General features: G+C 35.8%; 1 protein-coding gene across 2 annotated transcripts in view; it reads right to left on the reverse strand.

Annotated features, from left to right (window-relative positions):
• The window catches only part of LOC113511087 (rhophilin-1), a 139,013-nt gene that overhangs the window by 85,709 nt on the left and 29,481 nt on the right, over positions 1-23,823 (reverse strand). The window contains exons 1-2 of one of the 2 annotated variants that reach the window (XM_031912044.2): positions 16,489-16,577; positions 16,033-16,402 (exon numbers count right to left, since the gene is read on the reverse strand). In XM_031912044.2, coding sequence (XP_031767904.2) covers positions 16,033-16,143 — 111 coding nt within the window. In that variant the 5' untranslated portion in view covers positions 16,144-16,402; positions 16,489-16,577. Of the gene's footprint in view, positions 1-16,032; positions 16,403-16,488; positions 16,578-23,823 lie in introns of those variants that run through there. The other variant, XM_052903441.1, reaches the window with a different exon arrangement.

Here is a 23,823-nt window from a genome sequence, read left to right on the forward strand (position 1 = left end):
TTTTTCTTAAAGAGAGATTGTATCTAATTAATATATATATATATATATATATATATTCTTTATTGCACTAAAACATACAGTAACAACAATAAGTTAATAACAATGTTAGCAAAGGCGAACTTATCTCTAAAAGAGATTTCTTCCAGTTAACCTAACGCAGTTAGTTAATGATATTATTTAAATGAAAAGTTTGTTTAGTGTATGTGTAAAACAAATAAATAAATAATGAATATAGATTACAACTACTATAGGATTTAATTAGATTAATAAATAATTAATTAGTTTAATAATTAATTAATTAGATTAATAACTAATAATTAGAGTATTAATTATTAATTAGATTATTAATTAATAATTTGATTAATAACGAATAATTTGATTAATAATTAATTACCTAATTAATTTAGATTTTAATTTAATGGTGATCTACTGTAGTAAATTATCTATACAGACTCATGGTAGCGGTGCTGTCTTCATCCTCACCTATCATCCCTCATATGTACAGTGAGAGATGATTTTTTTAATGGATGATAATGGATGGTAACCCCGCCTGCGCTATCGGTATACGCTGGCGGGGCACCAGTGACAGATGACAGGTGAGAGTGAAGCAGGTCCCTTGGTCCATCGTGACGAATACAACAAGAATTATGCAGGATAGTTTCCAGCGGGATCCGTGTGGAGGTCGACCTGATAAGATATATTGCTAGCAATGTGCTGTTAAATTTCATTCAAACAATTACTTTTCCCCGAAGTAGCTATGCATATCTGTCTTGGTAAGTCAGTTCGAAGGTTCGGGTCCAGTAACCAGCAAATTGAGCCGTCATTGGTGAATGATTATGCAAATCAATAGATGATAAATATTTGCCAATAGCATTATCCGTGCAATAATCGTTCAATCATTTCCATTTGTCGGACGTAACCTCATTCGGTCGGCGCATGCGCAGGCGCATCGGTGCTCGCGACCTCGAGCGACCTTTGATGGGAGAGCGCTGACATTTCCATGTTCTTGGAGACTGCGTACAACAAATATACGCTATGGTGACCCATTTGCACAACACAAAATCATAGTGTTATGGGAATTTGTGGCCTTATTGCAGGAAATATACAATTTAATTTATCTCACTATAGTTTTTTTTATGCAACTTAGCATGGCAAACAAGCTGACGGCCCACCTGATGGAAACTGGTAATCGTCGCCTATAGAAATGAGCAGTACCATGGACATAACAGAGTATACTGTTTCGCCCATGATACCCCCCATGCGTTGCCATTCCTGAGGACTCGGGTGTTATTCCTCTGTACCCAGTAAATTCACGCCATATCCCACCCTTAAAACCGAAACACAGCCATGCAAACACAACTGCTTCACGGTAGAAACACGAATGGGACAGAGGTACCAATTTATTGGTGTTTCCTTACGTTGCACAATCGGATACACGACAAGCTTTACCACCAATACAAAAGCAATTAAATATTTCTATTGTATGTAAAGTTACCACCCACACGAGTGCGCGCAAATGCGACACCTTTTGCCGTTATATTGCATTTGTTTCGATCAATCGCTCTTAATATATAATAATCTAAGTGCTTTATATTATTCTCAATTTCGTGTATAATATAGTATATGTCATATATGTGTAAGTATATTTGTTATTTATATATATTTATTCGTTTATATATGTAATTTTAGTATGTATGTATATCAATAATTAGTAGTACCGCATTCGAGTATTCTGACACTTCCCTATGGTTGACTGGGAGAGAATGCTTTTAGCATTAAGTCCGCCATGTACACATATTTGTACTAATGAAAAAAAAAAAATATTAAAAAGAGAGCCTGTATTTATAGCAAGATATGTATTTTTTACCCAAATGTTATAGCAATATATGTACCAATATATGTATTTGTCAATATTATATTTGTTATTAAATTCATTATAATTGTTACTTCATTTTCTCGCACTGTATAACTATGTTAAAGTGAATGCTGTGAATGCCTATAATAGGCGTGTGCATTAACATTGTATTGTATTTAATGTTTGTTATACCTATATGTTATAACATTATAATGAAATATGCTGTTGGTGTTCCTTAAATAAATAAATAAAATAAAGTATTTTATTTATATATACTTTGGCACACACAGTGGCGGATTTGCCCTAAGGCCTAGGGGGCCTGGGCTATTGGTATACACCGGCGGGGCACCAGTGAAGGATGATAAGTGAGAAAGAAGCAGTATAGTTAGCCTATCGTGACGAATTCAATAAGAATTGTTCACGATAGTTTCGAGGGGGAACCACGTGGAATTCGACCTAATATTGCTAGCAATAGGCATGTCAAACTCCATTGCTATCTAGCCCTTTTCCCAATGGAGAGGGCTATGCTTTGAGTTTCTTTGCCTGATAGAATCCGAAACGAGGATATCCGCGGATATCCGCAAAAAAAAAGAACCTCGAAGAACCGACAACCGATGGGGAAGAAAGGTTCTTGAGTGGTGGCAGTGTAGGATGACTCCACTAGATGGAGCGACGACCTCAAATGCATTGTAGGAAATCAGTGGATGCAGGTGGCATAGGACCGTTCGTTATGGCAGTCTATTTTTTTTTTTTTTTTTACAACACAGGGGGCAAACGAGCATGCGGCTCATCTGATGGTAAGTGACTACCGCCACCCATGATCACCCACAACACCAGCGGCATTGCAGGTGTGCTGCCGGCCTTTTAAAAAGGAATATACTCTTTTCTTGAAGGTTATGTTGTTGTATCGGTTCGGAAATGGGGGAAGCCTATCAATATTGGATGGACAGTGCCTGAAATGATGATGATGATGAAGTAAAACTTTAGTCTACTACCCATAGTACATTTAGACTTTTTGGTTTTTTTTCAATACCATATCGAAAAACAATAAAGTTAACCCATCTGATGGCATGTCGGCTAAATATAAACGACTTTTCGGGCCTCACGAATTTATTGTAAACCTTTAACCGCCCATATCTAGTTTTGTAAAAGCTTATGGGTGTTAGGTCATTGTCACTGGCGCGCCCTCTACAGTGGAAAGCATAAACGATTGTCAGATTAAGGTCGCTGTACGGAGATAAAAGTCAATGAGCAATTATAATTGTTTGCTATGGAATGCCAAGCCTTGGAGGCATTAAATGCTATAACGTTGGTTATTTGTTTAAAACTATTTTGTTTAATTCCGCTGCCATTAGTATGTGTTCGACTGCCAACATTCCAAGATTGACTATGTAGGTTTTTTTTAATGGATGATAATGGAATGGTAACCCCGCCTGCGCTATAGGTACACGCTGGCGGGGCACCAGTGAAGGGTGATAGATGAACATGAAAGCAGGTCTGTTAGCCCATCATGACGAGAGTAGTCATAATGGTTTCCAGGGGGAACCACGTGGAGGTCTACCTGACAGGCCTTGCTAGTAATGGGGCTTTTAGTTCCCATTATTAACAATCCTTCCTCCCCCCCCCCCATTATGTAGGTTGTACCTGAAGTTCTACAATCTTTCATATCAGACATCAATCTTTCTCTTACTATCATTTCGCCCATCGTGTTTCATCTCTTAACGAGACATCTTCAGGCAAATTATTAGATCGCTGCAGGAAGCCTAGTGTTAACCATTTGGTAACCAAATGCTGATGGTAACAGAATTAAACAAAATATAAACATATAAATATAAAATATAATAATTATAAACACCAGAGGGAGACTTTGTACAAAAGTCGATTGCTTGGGTACCTCTGTCCCATTCGTGTTTCAACCGTGAAGCAGTTGTGTTTGCATGGCTGTGTTTCGGTTCGAAGGCTGGGATATGGCGTGAATTTACTGGGTACAGAGGAATAACACCTGAGTCAACGCAAGGGGGGTATCATGGGCGAAACAGTATACTCTGTTATGTCCATGGTACTGCTCATGTCTATAGACGACGGTTACCACTTTCCATCAGGTGGGCCGTCAGCTTATTTGCCATTCTAAGTTGTATTAAAAAAAAATGTAAAAAAATAATTTTAATCAAATAACCAGTGATATGGACTTCCGCGAAATAATACCTAGTTTAGTAAAATGTTTACAATAGTATTGTTTTCAAGTATAAGCGTCAAAGCCTACTTTATTATATTTTATACACAAGTTCTGATAACAATCTACTATTATTTACTCTGGATGCGAAATTTGGAATTCGATTCAGTCTATTCGACTGTCGAATAGGTGAATTTTAAAGTTACCGATGACTGTTGCAGGCAGACAGACAAGTTCGTCACGCATCGTCGCACAAAATCATTTTACATCTGTATTGTACTCTAATAATTTGTTTATCACAAATCCATTGCAACTTTAGTTAGACATTCTCTAAAAGAATCACTAAAGAAACTGGCAATGTTTATCGAATAAGGAGAATCAGTCAGATACCGAAGAAAAGTTGCATCAAACGACGTATTTAAAACTCATTTAAGTATAAAGATCGTATTTACAATAGTGTGAATGTTAAAATAGACTTTGATAGTTTGCTTTTAAGGTATAAATCTGAGAAAAGTGTAAAGATAAGTTTGATGTAGGCTTGGTTATTGCACAAAGTCGATTGAGGTCACAGAATAAATGAGCAACATGAATGAATGGGATTCCACGGTGTCAGTGACAGCGGGCAGTTTTTATTTAATAGTTTCTGATCAGTCAGTTTACTTTTTTTTTACCTGGCAATGGCAAAATGGCAACAAAACTTAATGGTTTCATCCCACCTATTGAATATTCTAAATCAAAATGGGTAATCAAGTAGGCAGTAGTTCATCATATGCATCTATACATATAAAATATACGTATATATTTATACCACCAGAGGGAGACTTTGTACAAAAGTCGATTGCTTGGGTACCTCTGCCCCATTCGTGTTCTACCATGAAGCAGTTGTGTTTGCATGGCTGTATTTCGGTTTGAAGGGTGGGATATGGCGTGAATTTACAGGGTACAGAGGAATAACACCTAAGTCCTCAGGAATGACAACGCATGGGGGTATCATGGGCGAAATAGTATACTCTGTTATGTCCATGGTACTGCTCATGTCTACAGGCGACGGTTACCACTTTCCATCAGGTGGGCCGTCAGCTTATTTGCCATTCTAAGTTGCATAAAAAAATATGTAGGTATTAATATTTATATATTTATTTAAACTTCAATGCACAATTATATAATGTAAGTAAGTAAACATACAGTGGACTTAACACCTAATGGCGTTGTTTAGTAATGTTAGTATGTATGTAATTATCATCTTATACTAAAATATAAACAATTTTATTTTTTGAAACTGCCTTTGATTATCTTTGTACATTCTAAAAGTTGACTGGCAGAGAATGCCTATAGTATTAAGTTCGCTGTACCACATTTTATTAGTAAATGAAGTTTTAAAATAAAGAAAAAAACGTCTTTGATGTAAACAATCGAACAGCGTGAAACTAGTTACAAAAAATTTAAAAAATCAGTTAAGTATTTTTTTATACCACTGAAGTGGCAAATAAGCATACGGCCTACCTGATGGTATGTGGTTCTCACAGCCTATGAACGCCTGCAACATCAGGGGTATTACCCGTGCGTTGCCGACCCTAAAGAAAACTCTTTACCCTCCCTTTGAAGAATTCCATGCTGTAGTCTCTTGGGAAAACTTCGACAGGGAGCTCATTCCATAACCTGAGTGTTCGTGGGAGAAAACATCTCTGAAACCGCGTTGTACGCGAACATTTAGGCTGTAGGAAATGAGGGTGAACTCCTTGTCAATGGCGAGCCGTACAATGGTAGAAAGTGGTCGAATTTTATGAGATTGAACAATTACAAACAAACAATCAAATCTTTCCTCTTAGTTAGTCTATATTAGTATATAAATATATATTAAACTATATATTTTTTTACATTAATTACATATTCAAATATCGCTAAAAGTGGGGCCATACAACAAAAATTCTCAGTGGAAACACGAACGCCACCTAATTGCAGCGGACTGGATGCGGACAAAAAATTTGGCTACGTTCACTTGCTTAAGGAAAATGTTGGCAAATTGTCAGTCTGAAAAGTGATCATTTAAGTCCACGAGTCGAGACGTACAATTTTTTACTCTGTAACTAACCATAGAGGTCCCATTTTTTGTTTTTTTTTTTCTTTTATACTCCTGGAAATGGCAGATAAACTTATGGCCCATCTGATCGAAAATGGTAACTATCAATTATTTATATGAACAGTACCATCTTTACTTTCTCTCTTTTCATTTAAGAGTCTCCTCTTGTCGGTGCAACTAATTCATGCATCTTCCTCCAGCCAGCTCTATCCCAGGCCATATCCTTGACCTCCCTATACGACATGACACCTAGTGTTTCTTTTCCTCTTTTGCCCTTTATTTTTCCCTCTACTATGCTCTTAAAAAAATCGTCATGTCGTATAAGGTGGCCCAGCATTTTGCCTCTTCTATTCTCTATTATTTTAATTAATGTTCTTTTCTCGTTCACTCTTTTCAGGACTTCCTCGTTCGTTAGTTTTTCCGTCCAGCTTATCCTTTCCATTCTCCTCCATGTCCACATTTCGAATGCCTCAAGCATCTTTCTTTCCTTCTGCGTCATTGTCCATGTTTCACACCCATATAATGCTATGCTCCAAATATGAGTTTTTATAAATCTCTTAAGGATTATTTTGGATATTTTTGATGTAAATATATGTTTTTTGTCATCGTAGGCCTGTTTTTTACTCATTTTTACCCTAATCCATAATTATTTTATAAACATTATTTGTTTCATATTATAGATTATATCTCATAAAACAAAACCGATTGAAATTGTGATAAAACCATAAAATTAAATTTTGATCTAAAAAAACTAATCTACTGAAGTGATTTTGATATTTTTTTTTCTGACAAAAAAAAGAATTTTCCAAATCGGTTTAGAACTGACGAAGTTATGGGGTAACAAAAAAAGAATACTTTTTAATTATACAACTTAGAATGGCAAACAAGCTGACGGCCCACCTGATGGAAAGTGGTAACCGTCGCCTATACACATGAGCAGTACCATGGACATAACAGTACACACTGTTTCGCCCATGATACCCCCCATGCGTTGCCACTCCTGAGGACTCAGGTGTTATTCCTCTGTACCCAGTAAATTCACGCCATATCCCACCCTTCAAACCGAAACACAGCCATGCAAACACAACTGCTACACGGTTGAAATACGAATGGAAAAGAGGTACCCAAGCAATCGACTTTTGCACAAAGTCTCCTTTTGGTACTATCTTGTAATACTATCGAATTAAGAGCCTGAAAATGAAGTATTTCTTAAGAATACGTTATAGAAAATGCCGTTTAATACAGAAGAATATAAATATTTTTCTTTTTAGCTTGATAAATAATGAGTAATTAAGTGAAATGAGGAAATCCCTGTACGAAACGCTACCGGCGAAAGAAACAACGAACAAGTAAATTTATATTTGACATAATGGCCAGTTATTTACAAAACTAACCATTGTTCTAGCCTCTGTTACCGCATACAGCGACACATGGCAAATGGCAAACATAATTGTTTGCTTCCTGTTGCCAATTAGTTCGAAAAGTTTATTTCTAACTAGCTTTATGTTCGCTATTTCGTTCACGTGATTTTTAAGAAGTAGGAAATGTAATGAAATAGAACACTTGTAGTTTATACAGGGAAAGAGTGCAGAATGATAATATTTTTTTCTTTTAATTATTCATAAAAAATCCATTAAAACAATTAAAAAAATATATTACATACACTACCATCTATTTGACACACACATTCTTTTGTTTGTCGTTAAAGTCTGTGGTCGAATTGTGAATAGATTAATATTGGTTGTCTTTAATATTGTTTGTCTGGAGGGAAAGGGATTGTTAGTAATGGAGACTGAGGACCCCATTGCTAGCAATATACCCAAACAGGTCGACCTCCTCGCGGTTCCCCCTGGAACCTATCATGGTTAATTCCTGATTAATACATCATGATGAGCTAACTGGCCTGTTTTCATTCTCATCTATCATCCTTCACTGGTGCTCCGCCAGCGTATCCCGTTAGCGCAGGCGGGGTTACCATACCATTTTTACCCATCAAAAAAAAATTATTTGTCTATGGTCTTACTGAACGTCAAACATAACCATAGTAAATTCATTTATTACAGTATATGTTATGGTGGAATTTCGACCACAGGGCGACCATTAGTTCAATCAATTATTATGTGTATATTTTATTTGTACTTCTATCGGGCATCAGTAGTAAGAGGCAGTCTTTTCTAGCTCAATCCTCCCCCCCCCAATGCCCCCCCCCCTCACTTCAGCTACTGAGCCTCATTATTTAAACGATTTGTAGCACAAAAAGTTTTAGTGGTCGTAGAGTTCATATCTCGCGTCCATTTTGACGTAGTTCTCATGATTATAGAGATAGCTTTCAAAGATTTCCAGCTTCATCCCTTTTACTACTGACACCAGACTGCCTTGTGATTAATAAATTGACCATTTGTTTATATTTCTATTGTTTTTTTTATGCAACTTAGAATGGCAAACAAACTGACGGCCCACCTGATGGAAAGTGGTAACCGTCGCCTATAAACATGAGCAGTACCATGGACATAACGGATTGTACTGTTTCGCCCACAATACCCCCCCATGCGTTGCCATTCCTGAGGACTCAGGTGTTATTCCTCTGTACCCTGTAAATTCACTGCCATATCCCACACTTTAAACCGATACAGCCATGCAGACACAACTGCTTCTCGGTAGAAATACGAATGGGGAAAGTTTTATTATGTTCCATTGAAATAGAGATAGGTTTGAGTGAACATAAAACAGAGGCTCCCAAACCTATTTTGTCTACTGCCCACTTTGAGAATAAATTATTTTTACGCGCCCCATTTTTTCACCTACTTAAAAACCACTATTACTTCAAAATCAATAAGTCACCCCCCAAGCTTCTACACAACGCTCCCATTTTTTTTCTGTGTCTCTTACTGCCCCTTTCAGGCCTGCAGCGCCCATAAGAGGGCGTTATCGCCCACTTTGGGAAAGGCTGATATAAAACATTATCCTCTCTAATGTAAAGTTGGGATAGTTTTGCAACAACATTATGAAATCGTATGATCCGTAACGACTCTCTAGCGAGAGTGGTTTGGACATATATGTTGAATGACAGCATATTTAACTGGTACAGTTAAATCGACTTTCGCATTGACTGACACGGGATAGGTCTGTTTTTTAATCGATTTCACGGAAACGTGGCTCGTAATTCATTGACCACGACGCGTAGTGGTGTGCACAGTTGTTTTTTTTTAGTATTCCAGTATTTTAATACTTTTTAGGAGGAAACCCGTTTTATTTTTTAAAGAGTGATAATGGAATGGTAACCCCGTCTGCGCTATTGGTATACACCGGCGGAGCACCAGTGAAGGATGATAAATGAGGATGAAGCAGGTCAGTTAGCCCATCGTGACGAATTCAACGAGAATTGTTCACGATGGTTTCTAGGGGGAACCACGTGGAGGTCGACCTAATAGGGCATATTGTTAGCAATGGTGCTGTCAAACTCCATTGCCAACAATCCCTTTCCCCCCAGTGGAAACTCGTTAGCGCAGACGAGGTTATCATTCTGTTTTCAACCCATTAAAAAATAATGCGACGTGTGTTGATGATTTCGTGTATTGATGATGATTTAATAACGAATGTTTAAGCTGAAAGTAATTAGTCACTAAACAATTTTGGATTCGATATACTAGATGGCGTTACAATCGAAACTTGATATTTTTTTACAACACATTTGTTCTGATATTTGGTTTTGATTTTAGATAGTCCCATTGCTAGCAATATACCCTATTAGGTCGACCTCCACGTGGTTCCCCCTGGAAACCATCGTCTACAATTCTTGTTATTTATCACAAAAAGTTAACATATTTAATTAAATAAAAAAATCATCCTTCACTGGTCTGTGTATAATGTTGAAGATGGGGTTACCATCCATTATCACCCATTAAAAAAAAAAACAACATTTGTTCTGATACCTTGGTTTTTAGATAGTAAATTAAATAGGAATAAAATTAAGTCAATTTTAAGAATCAGATCTGGTCACTATCCATCAAGAAAGTTTGCATACTTAATGAAAAAAGAAAATTCACCAAATTGCATTGTCTGTGGAAAAGTTGAAGATGTACAGCACCTATTGATAGAATGTGATAGGAACCGAAGGTAAAGGGAAACATTTTTAAAAACTTTTTTTTTTACAACACAGGGGGCAAACGAGTCGGCTTGATTTGCCATTCTACCGCAGCCCATGCTACCCAAAAAACCAGCGGCATTGATGGAATGTGCTGCCAGCCTTTTATAAAGGAATATACATTTTTTTATTGAATATTATCGTATTAATAAACGTAGTTAAACGTAGTATATACATTTTGCAATTTGATTGATATTTATAACAAATTACCAATTGATCTGTGTATATATGGAGTATATTAAAAATATATGTGTGTGTATGAAAAATGTATTTATATATATAAATGAATTTATGTGTTATATATATATGTGTGTGTATATATATGTATATTTTTTTTATATATGTTATTATTATTTTCGTTGAAAGACTGACATTTTTTATATGTAAAGCACTATCATACCTATTCGAACAATTAGTCCATTATGAATAAGGTTGTCTTGAATTGAATTGAATCTCAGCAATAAGACTGCTCACTGTACTTGATACAACTGTATCGTTGTGTTTGTAAATTGTCTTGAAAAACTTATTTCCTATATTGTATATTGGGATGAAAGTTTAGTCATTGTGGCATTCATTCATTGTTCAGAGCATAATGCATGAACTCCTCAGAACACTATCAAAATTGCTTTGTGCACAGAGATGAATCTCTAAATAGTTTGTTTAATCATAATTATAATAGTAGATAACATGTTTAGATTTTATGGGATTGACATGTTAAAAAAACAAAAATCCCAAAATAAACGTAGATAAAAAAAAAACACATTTGTTAATTATTTTGTATTTAAATATAAATTGAGACAAAATTTATAAATTTGCGAGTCATGTTATTTATTTTTTACCGATACAGTAACAATTTATCATATTTTTTTATCTTTATTCTCTTGTATTTTACAATTTTACAAACATGGCCGTGTAGTCCTGGCATAGAACAAGCCGCTCCTTCCTATCCCGTGGGTGACGTAAGAGGCGACTTAGGACATTACATTAGAAATCTCTAAAATTATCAGTGTTTCTCTACAATATTATGCATGTATTATACATATAAACTTTCCTCTTGAATCACTCTATCTATTAAAAAAACCGCTTCAAAATCCGTTATGTAGTTTTAAACATCTAAGCATACATAGGAACAAACAGACGGATAGTGACTTTGTTTTATACTATTTATAGTGAAGTATGAACAGTTAGAATATTTTACAATATCATAATCTTTTGTTAGCATTTGTTATCTTGAAAAACAATATAGTGAACACTCATATTTTATAGTAGGTCAAATGAGGCCTACACTACATGTGGGTGTTAATAATAAAGTAAATTTACTTAGTCAAAAGTCGATTGCACCTCTGTCGCATTCGTGACCGTGGAGGTGTGTTTGCACAAAGGTGGGATATGGCTTGAATCTACAGGGTACAGAGGAATAACATGGGCCAGAAATCTGTCCCATTCGTGTTTCCTACCGTGAAGCAGTCAACCACTTTATTGTGTTTGCATGGCTGCATGCTGTGATTTATATATATGTCGTCACACACACACACACACGATATATATATATATATATATATATATATATATATATATATATATATATATATATATATATATATATATATATATATATATATATATATATATATACAGGGGACAAACGAGCATGCGACTCGCCTGATGGTAAGTGACTACCGCCGCTCGTGATCACCCACAACACCAACGGCATTGCAGGTTTGCCGCCTGCCTTTGAAGGAATATGCTCTTTTCATGAAGGTGACGATGTCGTGTCGTATCGTATCGTCAATTCCATTTTTGTCATTAATAAAAAAAAACTCGTCAGCTTGTTTGTCATTGCATTTTACATAAAAAAAATGCAATTACAACTTGCTCTGCGGGATACTAAATAAGTAAATGAGAATGCAGTTTCATACACTTTCGCTCCAAGTGTTGCCAGCAGGAAATATACGTCTAAACAGTCAGATTTCTTTTTTATAGCATCAGGAATAGCAAACAAGATATCCTAATGGAAAGTGGTAACCGTCGCCTATAGAAAATCGCTTATAAATAAACAGTACCTTGGGATATGACTTCTATCCCCTTCGCGTTTCTACCGTGCAGCAGTTGTGTTGCATGGCTGTGTTTCGGTTTGAAGGGTAGGATATGGCGTGAATTTACTCTGGGTACAGAGGAATAACATTTGAGTTCTCAGGAATGGCAACGCATGGGGGGTATCATGGACGAAACAGTATACTCTGTTATGTCCATGGTACTGCTCATGTCTATAGGCGACGGTTACCACTTTTCAACAGGTGGGCCGTCAGTTTGTTTGCCATTCTAAGTTGCGTAGAAAAAAAAAACTTTATACTACATCTATGGATATTTACAGAGTACATACACAGCTTAGATTGTACAGATAGTGTCCCCATATAAATATATTATCAAAAACAGGTAAATTTTTTTATCCATCTATGCGCAAATAGGGTTACTATAATGTACATTTACTACACAGTTTATGGGAGAAATTATATTGTAAGGTTAAATTAAAAATTAAAAGGGATACAAATTTTTTACGAATAATTAATGATTATTTTTATTTATATCTAAATATAAATTTATAATATGGTTTTGTTGGGGGTAAAGGGATTGTTAGTAATGAAGACTGAGAATCCTATTGCTAGCAATATATCCAACCAGGTCAACCTCTTCGCGGTTCTCCCTGAAAACTATCATGGTTAATTCCTGATGTATCCATCATGATGGGCTAACTGGCCTGTTTTCATTCTCATCTATCACCCTTCACTGGTGCTCCGCCAGCGTATCCCGTTAGCGCAGGCGGGGTTACCATACCATTTTTACCCATCAAAAAAAAAAATAGTTTTGTTTTAATTACATACATACATATCGGTCATGCCTGTCTCCCATTAGGGTAGGCAGACACAAGCAGCATTTTGTTTTAAAATCATTGTATATTTATATAATATCGGAATAAATAGTTCGGAATTCAAATTTAAATAATTAAATTGTGTGTTATTATTTTGACTTAAGAACTAAACTACTGAATTAATTTTATTAAAATTCCTACGGGACCAATCTCTAAGTATATATACTTTTAGATAAAAAAAGAATTTTCCAAATTGGTTCACAACTGACGGAGTTATGAGGTAACAAACAGAAAAATACAACCTTTTAAAGTTTGACATTTTGAAGTCGGGAACGCTTTGGGAAATTTTTAATTTAATTACTTGTAACACTGGAAAAAAGGTGCGTTTTGTTCTGATTTAAAAAATAAATGCGTCTGTCAATTTAATGTCAATTTAGCTGATTTAATATTTACACGTTTTTGACACTTGAGTAATTTATATAAATTAAGATACATTTGAAAAAATATTACATTAGCTACGTTTTTCGACAATCAGGTGAATAGAATTACCTGGTGACGTTGTCGCATGTACTATGGTGTTTATTCTCGCTAGCAATTAAACACATAATTGTATCACAATACGTCTGTATGTACTATGTATGTACAAAGAGGTCGTTGACCCAGTTCGCGGGTTTTTGTTGACGAATGAACAATAATGTTGCGGTGCTGGTGAACTGTGAAACTGCGTAAACTCTTTTATCGGTTGATAACGTGTTCTCTAATGTTTTTTTTTTTGTACTTTATGGCGTTTCTAGACGGCTAGCTAGTTGAAAATGGAACGAAATTATCAGAGAGGCATTTGTGTAATTTTTTTGGCGCGTAATCACGCGAGTCTTAGGAGCTAATTGCACAATGCCATAATAAGGTAAGTCAATGTAGTAGCCAGAAACAAAACGTATTCAGTTGACAATCTTGTGGAGTAAATAGGCATGTTGATTTACGTCAATGAATGCTAGGATTCGATTCTCACTCAAGCCAATTTAGGATCGTTGCTAAGTGTCAGTGTATTTTGGGTTGGGTTACTAATTGTTTTTTTTTTTTAAATGATACATAAGCTGACGGCCCACCTGATGAAAAGTGGCAACCATTGTCTATAGATATGATCAAAAAACACCATAGACATTGCAGCATATACTGTAACTCCCATGGTATCGCCTCATGAGTTGCCATTCCTGAATGTCATGTCTCCGTACCATGTAATTTCATACTTTTCATGAAAAGCAGTCATGCAATCTCAGTAGGTTGGTGGCAGGAACACGTGTGTTACAGAAGAGTCCAAGCTGATGATTTTTGTATTTTTTGTTGTTTTTTGTAACATTAATTATCTAAACTTGAAAACTAGGCATTAGGTATGACTTTGTGGTAAAAAAGAATGTCGTTACAGAGTAACGTTATTTGGTTGCGGTTTTCTGTTAACCGGAAGTTCTTCCCCAGTTGGGCAGCTTGATAAATTACACTGTGGCCTAGTTAATTTAAAAAGTATAACATAGAATAGTTTAAGATGATTGACTCAAAACAGCGATTCCAATTTTGAACAAAATTGTATGGGAAGAAATGTATGGCAGTCTGGGGGGAAAGGGATTGTTAGTAATGAAGACTATGTATCCCATTGCTAGCAATATACCCAACTAGGTCGACCTCCTCGCGGTTTCCTCTGGAAACTATCACGGTGAATTCATCATGATGGGCTAACTGGCCTGTTTTCATTCTCATCGATCACTCTTCACTGATGCCTCACCTGCGTATCCTGTTAGCGCAGGCGGGGTTACTATTCCATTATCACCCATCAAGAAAAAAGTATGGCAGTTTATGGGGAAAGCTTATGCCCAGCAGTGGACGGATAATGGCTGAGGAGATGAGCTTCTATGCACAGACGTCGTGTAGACACAATTTTATAATATTCTAAAATAAGAAGACCTACTTCATTCTCACCTATCATCTTTCACTGGCGCCTCGTCGGTGTATACCAAAGATTAATAATAGAAAAAAAAAATAAAAAAAAAAGTTTAGTTTAAAAAAAATTATAAGACCATAGATTTTTTTATCTGTACATATGAATGACAATTACTATTGAATGACGTCAGAGCGATTTAAAATCATAGATTGAAGATAATACCTGATAGTACAGTCGGCGTCATTTATACAATATCTATCTCAACATGATCAAGTGCAATGAGTGGGAAGGGGAGGGGAGGGAGGGGATTTTAAGTACAGTCTAGAGATCCTATTGCATGCAATGCACCGCATCAGATCGACTTCCAGCGCGGTTCATCCTGAAAACCATCATGACTAATTTCCAATAAGTTCGTCATTCGGTAATAACTCCATTGTCAGTAATATGACCCAATAGGTTGACCTGAGGGGAAGGGATTATTAGTAATGCGGATTGCAAATTCCATTGTTAGTATATACCGTGTCAGGTCGACCTCCACGTGGTCCACCCTGGAAAACATATATTGGTAGCAATGGGGACATTACACCCCATTACTAACAATCCCTTACTCCCATATTGATCTTGGTGTTCCCCACATATAATTTAAGCACGTATGTCTGTACTCTATTATTCAAAGTACAAGCTCTGCTTAGTTTGGAACTAGAGGGCGTTGTGTATTATTTCAATGATACTCGTATTTATTATTAATTGTTTTAATAATAACTTTGTTATGTATGTAATGATGTTTACAAATTTAGAAACTAAATATTGTAAATTAACGATATGGGCTTAATGTACCATAAAAGTTTATTAATAAATGTTTATTGATTTTTGTCGCTGACTGTACCTTAAAATCTTCCACGTTTCACGTACTTAAATAATAATTATGTACAATTAATATGTATAGACTAGTTGGTACAGAACATTGTAGTAACTTACCCGCACAAAGGGATTCCTCTTTGGTAGTTCATGGTCGACCTCGTCTCTCTCCTCATCGTCCGCGGAGTTGACCCTCACGCAGGTCTTATGTATCGTCTGGGGCTCACCCATATTCGGCACACATCATACACACACTGTAATACACAAAAACGTATACACCTTAAGAACACTTCACAATTCACAATCACTGGCACGTTACGAGCTCTCGGACGATTGAAAATTTAAAAAACACAACAGATCCGTTTGAATTTTCAAATTTCGAATCTCGCGATGTGAAAGTTTATCGGACACCGTATTTGATTGTGGCACTATATTTTTTTTTCGCACTGACTTTTGATTTTAGAACACCGCTCGGACGTCTGGTGTCGATCTGAAAAAAAAAAAAAACAACTAGAGTGAAACTCTCTGGCTTGTAATCGTGTATTGTTTACGATGTTAGTCAATTATTTTACAGACATTTTTAAAGTGGTAGGTGTTTGTTTGAACGATATTTTTATCTCGGTTAGCGCGCGTACCCAATACAACTTGTGCTACGATTGTAAAGATAATGTGATATATAATTAATCAATTGTGAAATATTTCAGTAATTTATGTGTCACTCGTTAAGTACTTTGATTACGGAATGATTAAATAGGATTTATGATATTTAGTCGACTTTGAAAAAGGGGGAGGTTTTTTTTGATGGGTGAAAATGGTATGGTAACCCCGCCTGCGCTAACGGGATACGCTGGCGGAGCACCAGTGAAGGGTGATAGATGAGAATGAAAACAGACCAGTTAGCCCATCATGATGAATTCATCAGGAATTAACCATAATAGTTTTCAGGGAGAACCGCGAGGAGGTCAACCTGGTTGGCTATATTGCTAGCAACGGGATTCTCAGTCTCCATTACTAACAATCCCTTTCCCCCTACGGGGGAGGTCTATATTCAGGAAGGCTGAATGATGACAATGATTATATGTTACCCTTACATTATATAGATAGAGCATTGAGCCTCAAAAACGAGTGTACTTTTTATCAGCTAATTGTCAAATTAGCTGACTGGTTTTTTTATCAGTGTTCTATATACTTACGCATAAAATGTATCTTGACGTATTGTTTAATAAATAAATTGAGTGTTTACGCATTAAAAAGATGCAAAATTTATAAGACAAAGTAAATATAGAAGTTATAAAGGAATCACTCACAACTACATTCTTACTCTTAGTCTTTTCTCCTACATTCATCACGACTCTGGAACGCGCTTCCTGATGCCATTAAGAGACTACCGACTAAACCGTATTTCAAAAAAAGTGTTCACGCTCACTTTTTATTTTTATCCGAGCAGTAAGTGCTTTATATTATTCCCAAATTCGTGTATAATATAGTATATATCATATATGTGTAAGTATATTTGTTATTCATATATATTTATTCGTTTATATATGTAATCTTAGTATGTATGTATATCAATAATTAGTAGTACCGCATTCGAGTATTCTGACACTTCCCTATGGTTGGCTGGGAGAGAATGCTTTTAGCATTAAGTCCGCCATGTACACATATATGTACTAATGAATAAATAAAAATAAAATAAATAAATAAATAACTATTGATCACGCAAAATTGTATGAAAAAGATGAGCCGTTTTACTCGAAACATTTGTATGGAGACACACGTATCTATAAACTAAGATGTTAGATTATGTCCTATCTATTACTTCATGTAATTAAAACGTCTGAAACAATGAATTATGGATTAATTTTATATCAATTATTGGATAGCAACTGTTTAAATCTGTTTTTTTTTTATACAACTTATAATGGCAGACAAGCTGACGGCCCACCTGACGGAAAGTGGTAACCGTCGCCTATAGACATGAGCAGTACCATGGACATAACAGAGTATACCGTTTCGCCCATGATACCCCACATGCGTTGCCATTCCTGAGGACTCAGGTGTTATTCCTTTGTAGGGAGAGCGTAGGATGAGCAACAGCCTTCTTAAAACATCTCTAAAGCCGTCCGGTATATACACTAAACTGTCTTTAAAAAAAAAAAAACGTTTACGCTTATTTTTTACTTTATCCGAGCAGTAAGTGCTTTATATTATTCTCAATTTCGTGTATAACATAGTATATATCATATATGTGTAAGTATATTTGTTATTTATATATATTTATTCGTTTATATATGTAATTTTAGTATGTATGTATATCAATAATTAGTAGTACCGCATTCGAGTATTGTGACACTTCCCTATGGTTGACTGGGAGAGAATGCTTTTAGCATTAAGTCCGCCATGTACACACATATGTACTAATGAATAAATCAATAAATAAAATAAATTAAAAAACACAGCAGTACTCAACAGTAATTAAAAAACTATCATACTTAAATTTAATTAGTTAATACAAAATTTTGATTTATAAAATTTTCTTCGAATAAATATCAAAATATAATAATTACCACGTAATTAGAAATTAATTTAATTATATAGAAACATGTATGTTTTGTTGTATAATTCATGCTCGGGTTTCTTTAATGTCTAATACGAAATAACATCGAATTAATTCCGTAGTTTTGGTTAAAAAAAACAGTGTTACACTACGTCAGTCACGTGTATTAATTTAATGGATTCCAACTAATATAATAAATGTGAAAGTTAGTTTGTTTATTTCTCAAACCCATCCAGTTAAATTTTCACCGAATATATCATGGGCAGTGCTCTGTAGGAATTGTTCCCACTGATACCTGCTGCTGATTTTCACCACTGTACAACCCGCCACAACCAGAAGTTTCATTCCAACTAGAATTTATAACAATTGGTCCCACAGAAATGTTATCAAAATTAGTCTAATAGTTTAGTTTTTTAATAATTAACTGGTCTTGCCACAATGGAAGTCAGTTTTTTTAAACACAATTTAAATATATTAAATACTAGCTTTCGCCTAGGACCTTGGTTATCGCAATGTGCAATTTTTGGAAATAACTCGATAGATTTGGATAAGGATTAATAGCACGAGTAAAATAAATGCGTTTAAATGTAGTCCAAAACAAATTCAAGATTTTTAAATAAAAAGTGATTGTTGTGCCTCACTCGACATAGATAGGTATAGTGTGTCGCGGACTTTTTCGTAGATATTTATAAGATCTACAATTAATTAGAACATTTTACGGTTCTATCTTTTATAGTTTAGGCAGCGTACGCAAAATAAAGTAAGTTTTCTGGTTGATTTTTTACACCTTGTGTCCGATAAAGCCAAATATTTTACGGAACCCTATTTTTTTCGAAAATAAACTTTAGCCTATGTTACTCGTGGATAATGTAGCTTTCGAATGGTGAAAGAACTTTTAAAAACGGTCCAGTAGTTTTTGAGCTTATTCATTACAATCAAACAAACAAAGTTTTCCTCTTTATAATATTAGTGTAGATAATATAAAGTACTGTCCACTCTACAAATCGTTTTAGCATTAACATAATACCTCCGCGTCATGAGATGATCTGATAATTTTTTATTCATGCTGATAAAATTTCTGAGAACATCAAGGGATTAAAAGATAAGGCGATAAAGATGGTAAATCGATTCACCTGTACAGACTCATTCACTGACACATCATGGGTGAGGTTTTTTTTTCTGATGTGTGAAAATGGTATGGTAACCGCCTGCGCTAACGGGATACGCTGGCGGAGCACCAGTGAAGGGTGATAGATGAGAATGAAAACAGGCCAGTTGGCCCATCATGATGAATTCACCATGATAGTTTCCAGGGGAAACCGTGAGGAGGTTGACCTGGTTGGGTATATTGTTAGCAATGGGATACATAGTCTTCATTACTAACAATCTCTTTCCCCCTCATGGGTGAGGTTAGCACAGTATAAGTAATAGTCCCGGCATGGATGGACCACCCTTTTCTTTCCTGAGGGTATCGTAAACCTAAAAACCTGTCATAAGTGTGAGTGCCAGTCCGCCTGCCAGTGGTAACTAATCGCATAAATCACCTTGTGACGAATTCTTACATTTTGCAGTGGGATGTTAACGGGTGATATGATGATGATGATGTAATAGTTAGCATGATAGTGTATATATATATATATATATATATATATATATTGTTTATAGGATATCGAGCCTTTAAGTCTCGCCTTAGACTTAAGGGCTCGATACCGTCTGCAAACTTGGCTTGTTTTATATTAGTTCAAAATAATCACATTGTGTATTTTATCTACTTTATTGTTTATTAAAAATTAGGCAAATGATCAGAAATACGAAAAAAAAGTACTTTGTGTTTGTCTACTTTGTATGTGTTTGTCTGTGAATCATCACATTGCTAACATTCTTGGTAGTTGATAGCATAGCTGCATTACAGGTATAAAACTGGTTAAACTCAGATTTTTTTTAAATAGATGATAATGGAATGGTAAGCCCGCCTGCGCTGGAAGGGGCACCAGTGAGGGATGATAGGTGACTCACTTGGAATAGAACACGATAGTTTCCAGGGGGAACCGCGTGGAGGTAAACCTGACAGGGTGTATTGCTAACAATGGCACTACTAATCCCCACTTTTAACAATCCATTTTACCCGCGTTAAACTCAGTTGGTCCATCGTGGCGAATTCACCAGGAATTAACAACAATAGATTAGTGTGTAAAAGTTGATCTGACTGGATTTTTTTAATGGGTGATAATGGAATGGTAACCCTGGCTGCGCTAACGGTATACGTTTGGCTGATGCCCCATCAGTGAGAGATGATAGGTGAGGATAAAAAGGCAGGTTAGGTCACGCCAAGAATTACCAGAGGGAGATTTTGTACAAAAGTGGATTGCTTGGGTACCTCTGTCCCATTCGTGTTTCTACCGTCAAGCAGTTGTGTTTGCATGATTGTGTTTCGGTTTGAAGGGTGGGATATGGTGTGAATTTACTGGGTACAGAGGAACAACACCTGAGTCCTCAGGAATGGAAACGCATGGGGGTATCATGGGTGAAACAGTATACTCTGTTATGTTCATGCTACTGCTCATGTCTATAGGCTACGGTTACCACTTTCCATCAGGTGGGCCGTCAGCTTGTTTGCCATTCTAAGTTGTATAAAAAAAAAGATTTCAGTATGTTGGTGTATATGATGGTTTCTAGGAAGGACCATGTGGAGGCCTACCTGGCAGGGTGTATTGCTAACAATGGGAACAATAGTCCGCAGTACTACTTAAATCCCTCACTGGTTAGCGCAGGCGGGGTTACCATTCTGTTGTCACATATTAAAAAAAAAACGCGTATACCGCGGTAACGGCCTATTTCATTGTTCAGTCGACGATGGACGTTTAGTCACACAGCGTGCACATACAAATTAACAATTAAAGTGTTGGAGAAAGATACTTATTACGTGTTACAGTCAATAATAGACCTGGACATTTTGATAAATTACCGATTAGCGCAAATTTTCTAAAATTTCAAAAAGACAATGCAGTATCAAAGACGTTGTTAGGAGTTTTTATCGAATACTAATTTTTGCATGACTTTGTCTATGTGACAGTTGCCAGTATATGTACATCAGCAATATTACCATCACTATCATCAACTCGAACGACAAATGCGCATGGTGTTAGTCGATCAAGCATGGGTTTTTAACGACCATGTTATTTTAGACATATTTACATTTAAATAAATACACATAATGCTAACATGGGATTTAAAAAGTAACTGTTGAGCTATTTGCGAGCTCGTCTCAACAGATAACAACTCTCCGAACCCAGCAGTATATAGATAGATAGATAGATACTCTTTATTGTTTCCTCCAAAAGATTACAATAGTAAACTTATTATAAATATAAATAATTACAAGAAATAATCACAGTGAGAAAACAATGGGCGACCTTATCACTAAGAGAGATATTTTTTTATATAACTTAAAATGGCAAACAATCTGACGGTTCACCTGATGGAAAGTGATAACTATCGCCTATAGACATGAGCAGTACCGTGGACATAACAGAGTGTACTGTTTCGCCCATGATAACCCCTCATGCGTTGCCATTCCTGAGGACTCAGGTGTATGTAGTGCTGGTAGGGTTAGCATTCCATTGTCACCCATTAAAAAAAAAACAGACGGAGTTATGAGGTAACAAACTTAAAAAAAAATATATAACCTAATTGTAAATCTCCTTTTTGAAGTCGGTTGAAATTACAAATGAAAATATTTTTTTTTGGAATCTGCTTAAAAATAATATAGAATTCCAGTAATTTTTCAAAAAGTCTACACTGCGCCTCCCCCGCGACATGCAGCCATGCTCTAATTCCCGCATATTACTATGCGAGGTCGCCACGCGTCGGTTCAAGGCTGACGCTTATTAACTGCTAATCGAATTAATAATAAAAAAATATATTATTATTTAATTAAATATTATCAAGGGGGATAACCAAGATGAAGTGGCAATGGGTTTATTTAAATGGCTAATAATGGTATGGTAACCCCGCCTGCGCTATCGGTATACAATGGCGGGGCACCAGTGATAGATGACAGATGAGGATGAAAGCAGGTTAGTTAGCCCATCCTGATGAATTTAACTAGAATTAACCACGATGGTTTCCGACAGGGTATATTGCTAGTAAAGGGGCTATTTGACCCCATTACTAATCATCCCTTTCCCCCCAGTAGCAATGGGTTGGTCACATAAACGAAGAACCGATAACCGATGGGGAAGAAAGATTCTTGAGTATTGACCCCGTACCGGTAGGGGGAAAGGGATTGTTAGTAATGGAGACTAAGAATCCCATTGCTAGCAATATACCCAACCAGGTCGACCGTATGTGTACATGGCGGACTCAATGCTAAAAGCATTCTCTCCCAGTCAACCATAGGGAAGTGTCAGAATACTCGAATGCGGTACTACTAATTATTGATATACATACATACTAAAATTACATATATAAACGAATAAAAATATATATATATAACAAATATACTTACACGTATATGACATATACTATGTTATACACGAAATTGAGAATTATATAAAGTACTTATATATATCATATAATTTTTCTTATACTTCTATGATAGCAAACGAGCATACTGCCCATTTGATGTTAAAATGGGGTTACCGTAGCCTGTGGACGTCTGTATTATATGGGCGCCTGGACTATAAAAAAAATCTATCGTTTACAAAAAACGGAGGACTTTCTCAATACGGCTGTATGTTTTTACGTTTGTCACTTCAGAACCCCGTCATTTATAATTACAAAGAGATTTGGAAATTTATATATTATTTAATGGGTATTTTATTTTGACATTTATTTTTTAGACATATTTTATTAAAATAGATAGACAATTTATTTGCATTACTTACTTACAGCATACAAATTGCAATATATATATTCATAAAAAAAAGCGAGATAACATAAATGATAAAAAAAAAGTACATAAAGCTAAATACAATTTTCGTTTGTGAGTGTGCCATAGCAATACAGAATGGCCACAACTCAGTTTATTGCTTCGCCCTCAAAAGAGCAAAGCACTGATATTGTGTTGCGGCCAAAGGGAATAGGGTAACAATAAAACAATACTACCAGATTATTCGTACAGTAAATAGACAGATACACCTACAGTAAACAGACAGATATGACAGTCTATCTAGCATACAAATGGAACATAAAGGTAACTTGCTGGAATGTCAAACATTTGTCTCTCAATTAAGAATTTTTGTAAATTAATTTTGAAGCTGGACTTAGTAGCGATCAGTCTTATGGGAGGTGGTACATTGTTCCAACATTTTGTGGCTTGACATCGGAAGCTACCATTAAAAGCTGCTGTTTTA

This window comes from Galleria mellonella, unplaced genomic scaffold (assembly GCF_026898425.1).
Source record: "Galleria mellonella isolate WM207_F2 unplaced genomic scaffold, CSIRO_AGI_GalMel_v1 utg1053, whole genome shotgun sequence".
NCBI classification, from domain to species: domain Eukaryota; kingdom Metazoa; phylum Arthropoda; class Insecta; order Lepidoptera; family Pyralidae; genus Galleria; species Galleria mellonella.